This window comes from Mustela nivalis (genome assembly GCF_964662115.1).
Source record: "Mustela nivalis genome assembly, chromosome: 6".
In the NCBI taxonomy this organism is placed as follows: Eukaryota; Metazoa; Chordata; class Mammalia; order Carnivora; family Mustelidae; genus Mustela; species Mustela nivalis.
Window position 1 is genome coordinate 72,714,054 of NC_139025.1, and position 16,255 is coordinate 72,730,308.

Here is a 16,255-nt window from a genome sequence, read left to right on the forward strand (position 1 = left end):
CCAAGAAAAACATCCATTCCAGAATGACCTATGGCTGGCTTTTTCATCGCTGTTGTTTTAAGATTTAATTTTTTGAGAGAGAGAGAGAGTGTGTGTGGAGGAAGGGGCACAGGGAGAGGGAGAATCTCAAGCAGACTCCCCACTGAGTGTGGAGTCCCATACAGGGCTCAATCTTGTGACCCTGAGATAATGGCCTGCGCTGAAATCAAGAGTCAGATGCTTAATCGACTGAGCCACCTAAGCCCCCTATGCTTGATTTTTTTTTTATAAGGCAACCCAGTCATGGGAAATCCAGCTGTAATACTTAATCTACTTAGCTACCATGGTTGCAAACTGTAAATTAGTTTAGCAAAATTTCTCTTTGCTAAATGGAATTTAGAAAGTGTACTTAATTGCTAACTTCCTCAAGCTTTTGCCTTTTTTTTTTTTTTTTTTCCATAACACCTTAATCTCAGGAGGCATTTCAAAATTCACAATGTATGTTCTTCCCAAGCATGAAACTCCAAATGCCCTTTGGTTGGTCTGTTTCTCCCCCTGGTTCTGTTACAGTTTTTAAAGGAGAAAATCTCTTTCATATGCAGCTCAGTATGAGACAGTGTCATCATCAGTTTAAAATCCAGAGAAATACTTTTATCAGCCTGGCCCATGTTTTCTCATTACAGCAGCACACTTAATCCTTATAACAAGAACTGCACACGTTGTGCCTCATGTCTAGCTTTTCAAAAATGACACTAGTCTTCTTCTGAATCAATTTCCTTTACTGTCTCATATTCCTTTGGTAAAAATTGTTTCAATCTGTCCCATTTTTTGAGCCAAATTTCTTAGCTTCTCTTTGAGATCCAAAATGTCCTATCAGGCCTTATTTATATACTAGTTCACAATGGTGTCGTGTCTTAAAGTCAAACCAGGCTCATTTCAGTTTGTATAACAAAATTTCCATGAAGAGACAGGCAACCCTTGGAGCCACGAGGGGGCTGGGTTTGAAATCCCCTTGGAATGGTTAAGCAATTGAAAAATGGCAAATTATGAACATTTGTTCTAAAATTTTCTTTTGATGTCATAGGTTGATTACATATTTTCTTTATCCACTTGTTTCCTCCTTAAATCATGTACTTACAATGGGCATGGAATTTCTTAGCTTAATCATCAATAGTTGTGTCTCTGAATACCTTCATTTTCCAGTGAACACCCTTGAAAATAATTCTAAAACCTCTTGACTGCCTGTAAATTTTATTCCTGAAACTGGTTTCTGGGTCCATAATACAAATATATTCTTGCTACTTGTCTTCGGTTACTTTCAAAGTGGTATGGCTCTTTTTCTTTTCCTTTCTTTTTTTAAACTTTTCTGAACAATTGCTCAGTTAAGTGTGGTTCCACAGTCCAACAGCTATTTTAACATCCTGGCTTTGAAACTGGTTATTTAAGCCTAAATTTTCCATGTGAGACCATATTCTACCTGAAAGTTTCCATTAGTTTGATAAATAGGATATGTACTAAATACTCACCTGAAATTTCTATCTTTGTGGCACCATTTTGTTTCCCAGCTAGAGTGTGGGAGGCAGAGTCCTTGTAGGTGTTCTCAGCAAATCTCCGTTCTTCTCTGTAATTCTAAACAGTGCAGCAAAGGAACATCCAAGTCTGAAAGGTTAAGCAAACTTTTTCTCAGGCTTCCATTTACATTTATCATCAAGTCAAAAACATACGCATTCATATTTTTTGGATACTTGATCGAGAGCAATGTCTTCCAGAAAGTAGAACTAAATTGTGGGCAGGAGTTTGCCTAATTTATCTTTCTACGCCCTCCCCCCGCCCCCAATTCCCTGCAGGAATCTAGTTCAGGAATACTTCTGAGCATGTTCTTGGCTTTATCATTAAAGAACATTTAAGACGTGAGCGATTGTATTTTGCATATGGCATAGCAGAATGTGAGATGAACAACACTGATGAAGAGACAGGCCCATAAAGGTCAAGCATTCCACTGAACAAACAAAACTATATAAGGAATTAGCATTGTGGGGGTAGTCAAAATTCACTCCTGCTTGCTGCAGGATGCCAAGCACCGAGATAGGTAACTTAGGGTCATGGAGGAAACACCTCCTTAACTACAAACCCAAACAAGTGAAGGGTTTTTTTGGTTGTTTTTGTTTTGTTTTGTTTTTAAGATTTTATTTATTTGACAGAGAGAGATCACAAGTAGGCAGAGAGGCAGGCAGAGAGAGGAAGGAGGAAGCAGGCTCTCCACGGAGCAGAGAGCCCGATGTGGGGCTCAATCCCAGGACCCTGGGATCATGACCTGAGCTACCCAGGCACCCCCCAAACAAGTGAAGGTTTTTAAGAGGATTCTGTACTACGTCTCAGCAATAAAAAGATATGAACTAAAAAAATGGATTATTGATACTAGCAACAACATGTATGAATTGCAAAATTATGCTGAGTGAAAGAAGCCAGACAAAAAAGAGTACATCTTTATTTGATTCCGTTTATATAAAATTCTAGTGAGTGTGGGCTAATCTATAGTGAGAGCAGATCAGTGGTTTGGAGGGGCCTGAGAGAATTACAAAAGCACACAAGTAAACATTTAGGGGTGATGCCTATGTTTACTATCTTGATTGTGGTGATAGTAAGTACGTAAGGTTAAGGTTAAAACTTAATTAATTGTACATATTAAATATTGTGTCAAAATACCTAATTAAACTGTGTGTGTGTGTGTGTGTGTGTGTTCTTCGTTTTTATTTTTTTTTTTAGTAATATCTACACCCAATGTGGGACTCAAACTCACAACCCTGAGATCAACAGTCCCATGCTCTTCCCACTGAGCCAGCCGTGTACCCCTGTGTGCATGCTTTTTTGTTTGTTTGTTTGTTTTTTAATCTGGGAGGGAAAAAAGGGAGAGAAGACGGAAGAGGGAGAGAAAAAGAATTAATTCTAGGGCTTCTCTTGCAAATCTTACTTGCTCAAGGACACCAGATGGTGTGTGATTGTAAGATCTTTTTTCAGTACTTTGCTGCAGTTTTTATCACCAACATGGTCTATAGGCTCAGTGTTCTAGTCTTACGCAGAACTGGCCTGTACAACCCCCTTCCCTTCAGCCAGTCCCATCTCCTTTTGAACCCAGAAGGCAACTTGGACTTCCTGTCTCTGCTTCTGCTTGCTGAGATGTTTCCTCCACCCCAAATGATCCAAATTTTCTCTCTTTTATGCCCAGTTAAGATAAGATTGATTTCACAGTCTTTCCTATCCATTCCTGCAGAAAGGGTTTTGTAACTTCTCTTAAGTTTCTCTAGTTTATTTTTTTCTCAATTTATTTTTTTGAAGATTTTATTTATTTGTCAAAGAGAGAGAGAGAGAGGTGGCACAAGCAGGGGGAGCGGCAGGCAGAGGGAGAAGCAGGCTCCCCGCTGAGCAAAGAGCCCAATGTGGGGCTCCATTCCAGGATGTTAGGACCTGGGCCAAAGGCAGATGCTTAACTGACAGAGCCACACAGGCAGGTGTCCCAAGTTTCTCAAGTATTTATAATCTAAACTGCTTTTTTGACACCTTTTTGCTGCCTTGTATTATTTGCTTTTCATGTGCATGTCTTAATCTTCTCAACTAGATTATGAACTTCCTCAGGGCAGGGACTGGGTCATATTTATCTCTGTGTCTCCCCAAGGCGTTTAATACGTGCTCAGTAAGTGTCAATTTTAAAATACCTCACTCTGGGACGCCTGGGTGGCTCAGTTGGTTGGACGACTGCCTTCGGCTCAGGTCATGATCCTGGAGTCCCGGGATCGAGTCCCGCATCGGACTCCCAGCTCCACGGGGAGTCTGCTTCTCCCTCTGACCTTCTCCTCGCTCATGCTCTCTCTCACTGTCTCTCTCTCTCAAGTAAATAAATAAAATATTTAAAAAAAATAAAATAAAATAAAATACCTCACTCTGATAGTCTTCCCACAGCACTTTCTCAGCCATTATCTCATTTGATCATTACATCAACACTCCGAGATTGGAGGAGCTAGAAATGTTATTTCCTCCTTCTGACAAATAAGGAACCTTAAGCCCAAGGTTATTGAGAGAGGGAGAGAGCGAGAGAGAGAGAAATGGAATAGATAATTGCATAGGACGGTTTGATCTGATTCAAGGCTTCCCATGGCTCTCCCCCTCCCCTCCTTTCTACCCTACCTGAAGACAGGCCCCTCTCTGCACACTTCTCCTATTCCCCAAGTCCTTTAGAGCTGCTTAGCCAAAGTATCCTATTATATAAAAAAAAAGCATCCTATTATAAAACCGGACAACTATGAGACATGAAATTTCAGTTGATTTCTGATCATCTCTGAGTCACCAAAGCATGCTTGCTATTTTGTTCCAAGTATCGTTTGTTAGGAACATTATGCCTGATATTTAATGATGCCACACCACAGAGCTGAGGAAGCATAAATGATTTTTAAAAGCCGTAGAAAATGACAACACTTTAATATTAAGCATGAAAGGTGGCAGCTGACAAGATGACCAGAGATATAAAATTTCTGCTCTGGATCACACTATTCCTCTAAGTATTGCTAGTAGAACTCTCTAGTTGGTACTAAAGGAAATGATGAAATTCTCTACCACTCTACATGCCTAACCGAGGCTCCTTCCCCACCACCCCAGACTATCAGCTTCTCTGATGCAAGAGATTTAAGAAACTTAGTGTAATTTACTTAGTGTCAAATACTATTTTTGAAATAATTCCCTTAATGACTACATTCCAGTCCACTTTGAAAATAAGGTGGGAGAGGTAATTGTTCCCCTCCTGCCTTGCGACCTCCTGCTCAGATCCCTCTTCGGCTGAAAGCAGTCAGAGAATATGGAACCCTGAAATACTGGTCTATATAGGGTGTCAAAAAGCAGAATGTGCATCTGGGGGGCAAATGGAAGACATTTAGCTCATTGGTCTAGAGATGGCCAGTGACCCAGTCTGGCCAATGAGACATAGGGGAAAGTCTGCAGGGTACTTTGGGAAAGGTTTTCTTCCTTGACTGAAGGCTCCTCTCCTTCCTTCTTGCTTGGGATGCTGTTGAGTTGGATGTGCTTCTTGGATTTCTGCAACTACCCTGTGACCATGAGGGAACTGCAGAGAACTACAAAGAACACTGCCCACAGAACAGCTAAAATGCTCTGGGACCTTCAGCTCCAGATTTATTCTTAAGCAAACAATAAATGCCCCTATAGTTTAAAAAGGAGGCAGGGAAGGTAGGAGGGAGGGAGGAAGAGCGAGAGAGAGCACAAGTGACAGAACTAGCGAGCTGAAGGATGAGAGATAATAGATAGGTTAGAGAGCCTGGGGCAGGAAATTAGAGAAAAAGCTGACCTTGGGGGCTGTGCCAGAGCTAAGAGACTGGCAGGCTCAGTGTGGGCAGGAGGTCTGGGAAGGTTCAGAGGGCCACCGGGTCAAGTTTAGACGCTGTGAGCTGCGACCTCAAACAAGTTACTTAATTTCCTAGCGCCTTAGTTTTCCCCTCTGTAAAATGGGTATGATTGTGACTTCCTCATAGGCCACTGTAGAAACTTACAAGAGATCTAAGCGAGGAATGGCAAGTAAACCCTTGCTTGACACAGTTCCTGACTCACTGTAGGCCCTCAATAAATGTTAGCAATGATTACCATTTTTCTCAACATTTGCCCTCAGCAAGGGGGAGGTACTCAGAAAAAGGGGCCAAGAGTCCCTACAGGCTCTAATAGCCGGGTTCCCAGGCGGTTGAGGACCCAGCGCTAGCGCTCGGCGGGGGGGCGGACCCGCAGTTCCCGCCTCGAGCGTGGCCCCGCCCCTCTTCCCCTCTCTGGAGGACTCGCGCGCACTTCGGGCCTTTCGCGTACCTCCCCCGACTTTCCCGCGCGGTCCTCCCGGGCCTATCTTCCCCCAGCCTCAGCGGCCGGCCCGAGTGAGAGGTTCCGGAGCCCGGGCGCGGGCGTGGTTTCGGGGTCGACGCTTCGGCCCAGCTTGCCCCAGCCGGCTCCGTACGGCCGCGGGAGCTTCAGGGGCCCTCGCGTGTGCAGGTTTGCCTCGGAGAGTCGGCGGGCCGCGCTGAGGGGAGGCGGAGTGCTGGGAGGGTTAGTGCCGGCCCCTGGCCGCCGCGGCCGCCCTCGCCCTTGGGAATCCTTGGCTGCCCAGACAGAAGGGAAGTAGGCGCCGGAGAGCCCGCTCTGCATTTTGATTCATCTCGGGCCCTGTGAGGGTCACATCTTGTGAAAATACCTGTAAAATCAATTTAACGTTCAGTGCAGCGTGTAAAGACAGCTCTAAGAATTTAAAAGACGCCTGAGTCAGAACATTTAAATGCTTGGGTCCCTGTAGCAGCGTTTTAACACGTCTGAGTGCAGAGGGTGGAGAATCAAGCCTGATCGCCGCCTTCGTTCACGCCCTGTAACATTTTAAAAGGGTAAAGAAAGGCACCCCAAGAAAACCCAAGTGGGCAGTTCCCCTAGGGAGGGAAGAACAGCTGACTTTTAAAGTTTGTGTTGGTCCTCATTTCTGTGTGAAATTTGCCTGTAGAACTTAGGTCAACGATAAACAGAATTGTTAAAACACTGGGTTTAACTAACTAGTGGGTTTTGTTGACAGGTCGATTGTGTTGTTAATTCTTGGTGTCTCAGCCAAGGCAGGATTCATTTATCTCCGTTCTGCAGGTGGAAAAAAGTTTGGCATGAAAAACAAAAAACGTTTCCCTTAAATTCACACAGAAGGAACTGCAGAGCTGCAAATTAAGTCTTAGCATTCCGACTCCTCATCTGTGTTCCCCTCTGGACGAAGTTGCAAAATAAATGAGTACTTACTTTGATGCTGCTCATAAAGCGAGGGAGTAAACCGAATGTTCTGTGAACTTAAAGTGTTAAATTATAATAACCTTCGATGTCTTGTGCTTTGGGAGACTCAGCTGCCCTTTGGAGTTGATATCTTACAGAGAGGAGTGGGTGGAGCAAAAAAAAAAAAAAAGAAAAAAAAGAAAAAGAAAAGAAAAAAAAAGAGGAACATCACCTCAAGGGAAAAATTTAGTCTCCAGAGCCCACAGAGTGCCCACCTTTGCTTCCCCTTTGTGTTGATGTCATACTTTTCAGTGTACTCCGTGTTCTGGCAAAACACCTGACAGCTCCCATCCCAGCCTCAGCTGCATTAACCACACTCTTGCCTTGCTCTTTTGGTACTGACCTTCCTGTCAGTCTTCTTGTCAAGCTCTTTCCTTAAGGTGCTCCTTACTAATGCTGTTATGTGAAAAGCAGTTGTTAAGTGCGGAATGATTTGTCACTCCTGAAGGATGATTCTAGAGTTAATGATCAAAAACTACCAACAGATTTTAGATGAAAGGACAAGTTAAAGAAGCTCAAGAAACTATTTTGTGGAATTTGATAGCGGAATTATTTGACTGGGGGGAAAAAGCGGACATTGGATGCCCCCCCCTTTCCCCAGTTCACTCATAACTGGAAAGCAGCAGCTCAGGTTTAACTTAGACATAATGTTGAGGGGAGGGGAGCATCCTTCTGTTTAGTGAATTGGAAAATTTTCTTTCTGAAGGAGGCTCCTTTTTTGACAGCTTGGAACAAGTGGAAACGTTTATGTGCTTAGAATGCAAATGGTTTTGCCACTTATAAGTCTGCCCTTAAAACTTGTAGAGGAGCTTGGTGTGTGATATAGTCTCTCCCTGTAAGAGGCTTCCCTGTGGTTCCTCCCCAGGTTGCAGACAACAGAAATGTGAACCCAAGGTAGTTTTCTTGAAGAAGCCACCCAACTTACTCACTCCTTGTTCTCTTTCACTCAGTTCCACACGTTAAGAATCTCGAGAAAATCAGATGGCATCCGGGGATTTCTGCTTACCCGGAGAAGGGATGGAAATACTCCAACAAGGTAAGGAGGCCATTTGAAGGATGTTTGATGACTTCCCCAGGGAGGTCGGAGCCAGATTCTTGCTTTCTATAATAAAAAGGATTTATAAAGTTCACCAGTATGGTTTGTCACATAAAATCCAAAGTTTCTGGGGGAAACTAGGATACATGAAGACTCTTGGACACTCTCTTATTAGAAAACAGACAACACCGGCTCCTCTTAAGTACTCCTGTGCAGTAGACTAAAAACTCAAGTTGCTTCAGTGCTGTGTCAGCAGGCATAACCTGAAGAGAAGAGTGGCCAGCAAACTCTGTGAAAAGGCTTCCTTCCTACTTGGGTCTTGAATTTTCTCATATCTTATACTCCAAAATCTCAGATCCTAACGTATCTTGAATTCTTCCCCTATCTCAAACCCTTTCTATATCTTGACTCCTTCTGTATCTTGAATTCTTTTCCTATCTCAAAGCCTTTCTTCAAGAACTTGAATCTTCTATATTTTGAACATTGCCATGTTGATCTTTCAGTGCCTGAGGGGGAGAAAAAAGGGAGAGTTCTTATTTTCCAAAAGGACTTTCTCATGGTCCAAAGAATGAAAGTTTGTTTGGTAAGTAGGAATGAAACAGAAGACCACAGCAGAAAGCATGTAGGAATAAGAGATGGAAAGAGAGGCCCTTGGGCTGATGGAATAACTACAGGATCCCAGTTTCTTGCACTTTTTCTCATGTGTGTGCTGCTCTGAATCTACTTGGGTTACTCAGCTCTCTTTACAATAAAAATTTAGTTCAGTTTTTCAGTTAGTCCTGAGTATACCTTCTTGCAGTCTTGCTTATGCAACTAGAGAACACATCCAAAGTTGGAACTTTACCTTTGGAGTTTTTTTCCCCCCTTCCTCAAGAATTCTAGTTATTCTCTGTGCATGAGACATTTGGAGTACTATGGTGACCCCTACTAAAAGGTCCCTTTTTCCTGATTGTCTCTATTACTTTCTTTTTCTTTTTTTTTTTTAAAGATTTTATTTATTTATTCAACAGAGAGAGATCACAAGTAGGCAGAGAGAGAGAGAGGAGGAAGCAGGCTCCCTGTTGAGCACAGAGCCCGACGCGGGACTCGATCCCAGGACCCTGAGATCATGACCCGAGCCGAAGGCAGCAGCTTAACCCACTGAGCCACCCAGGCACCCCAAATATACTTCATTTTCTAAGCTCTTGGTTTCATTAGTGATTCATTACCTAATTCTTGATTAATATCTTTATGTGTATGTGTTAGTGTGTATATATAGGTGCTTGTTACCTTTGAATATTGCCTCGAGTTTATTTGTGTTTTTTTTTTTTAATATTTTATTTATTTATTTGACAGACAGAGATCTCAAGGAGGCAGAAAGGCAGGCGGGGGCCGGGTGGTGGGGGGGAAGAAAGCAGGTTCCCTGCTGAGCAGACAGGCCAATGCGGGGCTCGATCCCAGGATCCTGGGATCATGACCTGAGCCGAGAAGGCAGAGGCTTTAACCCACTGAGCCACCCAGGTGCCGCTATGGGGTTTTTTTTTTTTTTTGAACATTTCGTTATATTTCAAAAACTTCCCTACCAAAAAACTAGAGGTTTTTGGAAGTGAGTATTAAGCTAAGAGTAATACTCAATTAATATAATGATACCTTCTTTGCTTTTTTTTTTTTTTTTAATTTCTTTTGCCCCTGTGGGGGACATCCTATGAAGTGTGCAGCAAACAGCTTCCTCCTTGTAACCTGAGTGAAGAGGACCTGTTACGGAACCCACATTTCGGCAAACTGCTGCTGGGTCTGTCACAGCACATGGATGAGAGTGGCTTAAGCCTCACCCTGGCAAAGGAGCAGGCGCAGGTAAGAGCCCTGGGAAGAGGGATGGGAGGAGAAAGGAAAAATCTTTCAAGAGAGAAAGAGGTTCCTACCTGGGATTTTTTGGTTTCCTAGGCATGGAAAGAAGTTCGACTCCATAAGACAATATGGCTGAGGTCTGAGATTTTACAGAGAGTCATTCAAGAGCTGCTTGTGGACTACTATGTAAAGACACAAGACACAAATTTAACTTTGGACGACAAAAAGGTGAAGCAGGAGAGATGCAGTAGGGGGTGCTTACCAGCTGCAGGAGTGACCAAACCAACTATGGCTTTACCTCATTGTATGCTCTGGGGTAAATAGGAGCTTCGAATAATAGTTATCAAAGAAGAAATGGACTCGAGGGTCCTGGCTGTCTCGGTGGGTGGAGCTTGTGACTCTTGATCTTAGGGTTGTGAGTTCAAGCCCCACATTGGGTGTAGAGATTACTTAAAACACAAAATCTTTTAAAAGAAGAAGAAATAGACTGTGTGTCTATTCTGCTATAGTTATAGCAGAAGAGGTGGGTGTGTTGTTAAGAGTTTTGAAAAGAAAGATTGATAGGAGAAGGCACTGGCAGCTGAAGGGGATAACATGTTTGAGGACTTTGAAAATGTGTGAAGAACTGGTTTATGAGGATGGAGGAGGTGGAGTGGGAGAAGTTTTATAGTAACTTCTTTTGTTTTTTATTCTCTCTCAGTTTCACGAGACCCTTGAACAGCGGCTACTCGTGACTGAACTGACACGACTATTGGGTCCCAGCCGGGAGAGGGAAATGCCTCCACTGCTGGGCCTGGAGAAGGCGGACCTTCTGGAGCTCATGCCCCCCTCAGAGGTGGGGGTTGAGCAGATACTGGGATCAAAAAAGTGAAATGGCTTAATTTCTCCCATATATTTAAACATTTTTTTGTTAGACTTTATTGTTTTTGTTAAAATGATACACATTTGTGAGGGCCAAACTCAAATAAATAAGAAAAATGTTACACAGAAGAAAGTAAAAGCTGAAATTCTACATTTAGAAATAAATACAGTATATCATATACAGCTCAGCATAAATGGTATTGTAGCCTTTATGCTTGTATAGTGAATGTAATCTGTTTTCACTTAATATATTTGGGACTTTTTTCAAGTCAATAAATGAATATAAATAAGATGATAACTTCTAACGCACACTTAACACAGTGCCAGGCACATGGTCTGTGCTCAGTGTTCTTATTATATCATAAGTTTATTTTTTAAATTATTTATTTATTTATTTGAGAGAGAGAGTGCAGATGAGGGGAGAGGGAGAGGGAGAGGGAGAGAAAATTCCAAGCCGACTCCCTGCTGAGCATGGAGCTGACTCAGGGCTCAGTCTCACAACCCTGAGATTATGACCTGAGCTGAAATCACAAGTCAGATGCTTGGGCACCTGGCTGGCTCAGTTGGTTAAGCAACTGCCTTCGGCTCAGATCATGATCCCGGAGTCCTGGGATTGAGTCCCAAATCGCGCTCCCAGCTCCATGGGGAGGCTGCTTCTCCCTCTGACCTTCACCCCTCTCATGCTCACTCTCACTCTCTCTCTCTCAAATAAATAAATAAACTCTAAAAAAAAAAAAAAAGAAAAAGTCAGATGCTCAACCAACTGAGCCACCCAGGTGCCTCTATATCATCAGTTTAAATCACTGATAGGATCCCATTGTATGGGAGCGCCTGGCTGGCTCAGTGAGTAGAGCTTGCAGCTCTTGATCTCAGGGTGATGAGCTTGTGCCCCACATCGGGGGACGGGGGACAGATTACATTAAAAAAAAAAAGGATTTCATTGTATGGATGTAGCGTAGTTTGCTTAACCTTAATGACAGATATAGTTGTTTCCACATTTTTGCCCTTAGAAACCACACTGATAGTAACAGACTCGTTCATAGGTGTATTTGCCTTTGTATGATTACATGTTGGTATGTATTGCCAGTTCCCCACCTTTTCTTTTTTTTTTCCCAAAGATTTTATTTATTTATTTATTTATTTATTTGACACAGAGGCAGAGAGAGAGAGAGATCACAAGTAGGCAGAGAGGCAGGCAGGCAGAGGTGGGGGGAAGGAAGCAGGCTTCCTGCAGAGCTGAGAGCCAGACCCGGGGCTCGATCCCAGGACCCTGAGATCATGACCTGAGCCGAAGGCAGAGGCTTAACCCACTGAGCCACCCAAGTGCCCCCAACATGGGGTCTTGACCATCATTTTATTCTTTGCAAATTTGATAGGCCAATAAAAATGAATCTTCCTGTTGTCTCTTGATGCATTTTTCTTGGTTATCTAGTGTTACCATCTTGTACTCACTGGTGGATCTTAGTTCTAATAATCTATTTGCATCTCTCTTTTTGCTTCTGTGGTTCTAGGATTTTGTGTGGATGAGAGCTCGGCTCCCACTGGAAGTGGAGGAGCAGCTCAAAAAGAAATGTTTCACCCTACTCTGCTACCATGACCCCAATTCAGGTAAGGGCTGGCACTCTGCTCTGTTCACACCTGACCTTCAGTGTCCCTGGTCTGCTCTTCTGCGAATAATGCTTTGAATTTTAGATTTGGGACAGAAGCTAGGAAGCACTGGAGATGCTTATTTGTTTGCTTCCTTGCTGGTAGAATACAGGCAAGGAATTGTGTGAGAACTTTTATTCAGCAAGGTACCAAGTGTCCTCTTACTGCAGGGAAGGATGAGTTCATTCGTCTCTAGAGAATTGGAGTGGAATAGGGAAGAACGTTCAGGCTAGTAGGTATTCCCTTAATCTTCATTTCTATGCCTTAAGAATGAAGGGCCAAATCTGGACTTAAAGGTAGGAGTGAGGGGCATGAGGCTGGCTTGGTTGGAAAAGCATGTGACTCTTGATCTCGGGGTCATGCGTTTGAGCACCATGTTGGGTGTAGAGATTATTTAAATTTTAAAAAAATAAAATAAAAAATAAGGGTAAGAGCGAAGAGAACTAGGCCATTTTAACAGGACACCAGGAGAAAACCTAAAGAGAATTTGTAGGGCTAGATATGGGATAGTGCGCTGAAAAATAACCTCAGAAGGGCAGTAGCAATTAGGGTTTTCCTGTCTAGTCTTCTCTCTGTCTGTCTGTCTGTCTCTCTCTCTCTCTGCCCAGTGGGGAGCCTGCTTCCCCCTCTCTCTCTCTGCCTGCCTTTCTGCCTACTTCTGCTCTCTGTTAAATAAATAAATAAAATATTAAAAAAAAAAGAAACCTTTAAAAAAATTTTATTTATTTGAGGGAGAGAGAGAGTGAGCGAGGGAGCAAGAGAGAAAGCACAAGTGGTGGTTGGGGAGAAGCAGCAGAGGAAGAGGGAGAAGCAGGTGTCCCACTGAACAGGGATCCCGATGTGGGGCTTAACTCCAGGACCCTGAAATCATGACCTGAGCCAAAGGCAGACACTTAACTGACTGAGCCACCCAGGTGCCCCAGTCCTCTGTCTCTTTGCCCAGATTCAGACGGTGAAACCTTGAAGGCAGCAAAGGTGTGGAAACTGGCAGAGGTCCTAGTGGGTGAGAAGCAGCAATGCCAGGATGCCAAGAGCCAGCAGAAGGAGCAGATGGTGCTGCTTGAGAAAAAGAGTGCTATCTATTCCCAGGTTTGTCAGGGGACTGGGATATCCCCCTCTGTCTTTTATCCTGGCCCTAGAGACTCTTTTGGGGGAGCCAAGGAGTTTTGATTTGCCTTTTTTTCTATTGACTTGTGGTTTTTCCTTCTCCCTGCCTCCTGGGGGCTCAGGTGCTTCTGCGCTGCCTTGCCTTGCTGCAGAGGCTCCTTCAGGAGCACCGGCTGAAGACTCAGTCTGAGCTGGACCGCATCAATGCCCAGTACCTAGAGATCAAGTGCAGTGCCATGATCCTTAAGCTGAGGTGAGCCATATGACCCTTGTGGGTCTCAGGAACTCTGTCTCACATACCAACCCATCCAACCCTCTCCCTCAACTCTCTTTTCCTCTCTGCCATGCCTAACATCCTATGGGTCTTGGGTTAATGCCACACAGCAGTGGTAGCCATTGGATTACCCAGAAGTGTCCAACATTTTTTTTTTTTTTAATTTTGGGACTCCTGGGTAGCTTAATCAATTGAACATAAGCCATCAGCTCAGGTCATGATTCCAGTGCCCTGCAATTGAGTCCCACATCAGGCTCCTTGCTCAGGGGGGAGCCTGCTTCTCCCTCTGCCTGTGGCTCCCCCTGCTTGCGTGCTCTCTCTCTGGGAAATAAATGAATAAAATATTTTTTAAAAAGATTTATTTATTTTGAGGGGCACCTGGGTGGCTCAGTTGTGAGACGTCTGCCTTAGGCTTAGGTCACGATCCCAGGATCCTGGGATTGAGCCCTGCATCAGGCTCCCTGCGCAGTGGGAAGCCTGCTTCTCCCTCTCCCACTCCCCTGCTTGTGTTCCTTTTCTCACTGTCTCTCTCTCTCTGTCAAATAAATAAATAAAATCTTTTTTTTTAAATGAATAAATAAAAAGAGAGTCTCAGTTAAAAAAAAAAAAAAGATTTATTTTGAGAGAGCACACAAGCATGTGTGGTGGGAAGGAGCAGAGGGAGAGGGAGAGAGAGTCCCAAGCAGACTCAGCGCTGAACTTAGAGCCCAACTATGGGTTCTATCCCACAATGCTGAGATCATGACCTGAGCCAAAACCAAGAATCAGATACTTGACCAACTGTGCCACCCAGACACCCCCATTCAACATTCTTGAATCTTCTTTTATTTTTAAATATTATTTATGTATTTATTTTAGAGAGGGAGCATGCCAGCGGGTGGTTGGGGAGGGGGAGGAAGGAGCAGAGGGAGAAGGACAAACAGATCCTGCGCTGAGTGCAACTTGGATCTGGGTCTCACCACCCTAAGCCAGAATCAAGAGTCAGACGCTCAACCAACTGAGCTACCCAGGTGCCCCTTAAGTCTTATTTTAAAGCCTGAAATAGGTGCTTTCTTGTGAGATACGTTACTCAGGAATTCAGAGGGATCTTGCTTTTCCTGTCACTGCTTAGCACACGTCTTGACCATGGTCAGGTACTGTGTCCTGTTCCTAACTCTGCTGCCGTCAGGGACCCTCAGCATTTCTTTCTTCCCTCTGTCAGGATGGAGGAGCTAAAGATCTTGTCCGACACTTACACTGCTGAGAAAGTTGAAGTTCATCGTCTCATTAGGTGAGAACTCCCAAGGGCCTGGTCCTGCTGCTCAGGGCTGGTCCCACACTCTCCACACCCATTCATGTTAACGTATTCACATTCTTGTCTGCTTGCTGAGGAACCAGATCCTTACGTTGTATCTTTTGTTCCCCGGGCATATAGGGACCGTTTGGAGGGGGCCATTCGCCTACAAGAGCAGGACATGGAGAAGTCCCGACAGGTCCTGAGCACCTATGAGGTCCTTGGGGAGGAGTTTGACAGGCTGGTAAAAGAGTACACTTGCCTCAAGCAGGCAACTGAGAACAAGCGCTGGGCCCTCCGGGAGTTTAACAAGGCCTGCCGCTGACCGCTACCTCGCCGGGGTCCGGAGGTGGACTTCCACATGGGTGCGGCCTCCCCCTCCTCCTGCTTGAAAGGACCACCTCTACCTCAGGCCCACTTTTACTCCGGGAGTGTGGGGACGCTTACTTGAAACACTGCAGTGGGCTAGACACCATCCTGGTTTTTCTTCCTTGTTTATAGTGACTGAGTCTCTTCTGGGAAATGGAGCAGATTTATATAATTCTGTGTGCAACTATTTGTCAGTGTCGGCCCTGTGTTATATTTGATTATCTCCTGAATAAAGTGATGATGCTTCCTTCAGGCACAGATGAAAAAAGAACATCAAAGACTAGGTGGGTGAGGAGGGGAACTGAGTGGATCCAGACAAACAGATGTGTAATGCTTACGCTAAGAGTGGGAGGTGGGAGTACCGGCCTGCCTGCCCAGAGTTTTAGAGGCCTCATTCTTGGAGAGCAGACATGGATTAAATCTGGGCTTGCTTTCGAAGAACTGTAATATCCAGAGGATGGCTGGATGCCACAGTGGATAGGGGTAGGGGATGATTCTGTCACCAAGGCTCTCAGTGGGGTGGTTAGCATAAAGCAGCAGGGCACCTAGCCCTGTTACAGGGTAGGACACAAGCCACTTGTATTCCTGGTTCCTGTGTGATTTGAGGGTCACTTTTTTCTCTGAAAGCAGACAGTGGGAAGAGATCACCCCCAGGAACCAAGTTTCCCAGTCCACTTAGCTTAGATCAAGGCAGGGCCTGATGGCATCAAGGTCAGAAACTGAGAACAGAAGCAGAAGACCTCCACCCTTATTTAGAAGAGCTTCTCAAGCTACCTTTTTTTTTTTTTTTTTTTTAAGATTTTATTTATTTATCTGGTAGAGAGACAGTGAGAGAGGGAACACAAGCAGGGGCAGTGGGAGAGGGAGAAGCAGGTTTCCTGCAGAGCAGAGAGCCCGATGTGGGGCTTCGTCCCCAGGACCCTGGGATCATGACCTGAGCTGAAGGCAGATGCTTTACAACTGAGCCTAAGATTTTATTTTTAAGTAATCTCTACACCCAGTGTGGGGTTTGAACTGAGCCACCCAGGTGCCCCTCAAA

The 16,255-nt window shown here is 44.3% G+C and overlaps 1 protein-coding gene across 2 annotated transcripts; it reads left to right on the forward strand.

Moving 5' to 3' along the window:
* The first annotated feature begins 5,787 nt into the window (after positions 1–5,787).
* HAUS4 (HAUS augmin like complex subunit 4) lies at positions 5,788–15,472 on the forward strand. 2 transcript variants are annotated; one of them, XM_082734657.1, is made up of 10 exons: positions 5,788–6,015; positions 7,773–7,858; positions 9,549–9,691; positions 9,782–9,913; positions 10,386–10,520; positions 12,058–12,154; positions 13,137–13,282; positions 13,423–13,553; positions 14,776–14,844; positions 14,989–15,472. In XM_082734657.1, exons 2-10 carry the CDS (start codon positions 7,804–7,806, stop codon positions 15,170–15,172), a joined length of 1,092 nt encoding a protein of 363 aa, XP_082590783.1. In that variant the 5' UTR covers positions 5,788–6,015; positions 7,773–7,803; the 3' UTR covers positions 15,173–15,472. The 2 variants fall into 2 exon arrangements, with proteins under 2 accessions (XP_082590783.1, XP_082590782.1); XM_082734656.1 differs by having other exon boundaries at positions 5,799–6,069.
* The last annotated feature ends 783 nt before the right edge of the window (positions 15,473–16,255 follow it).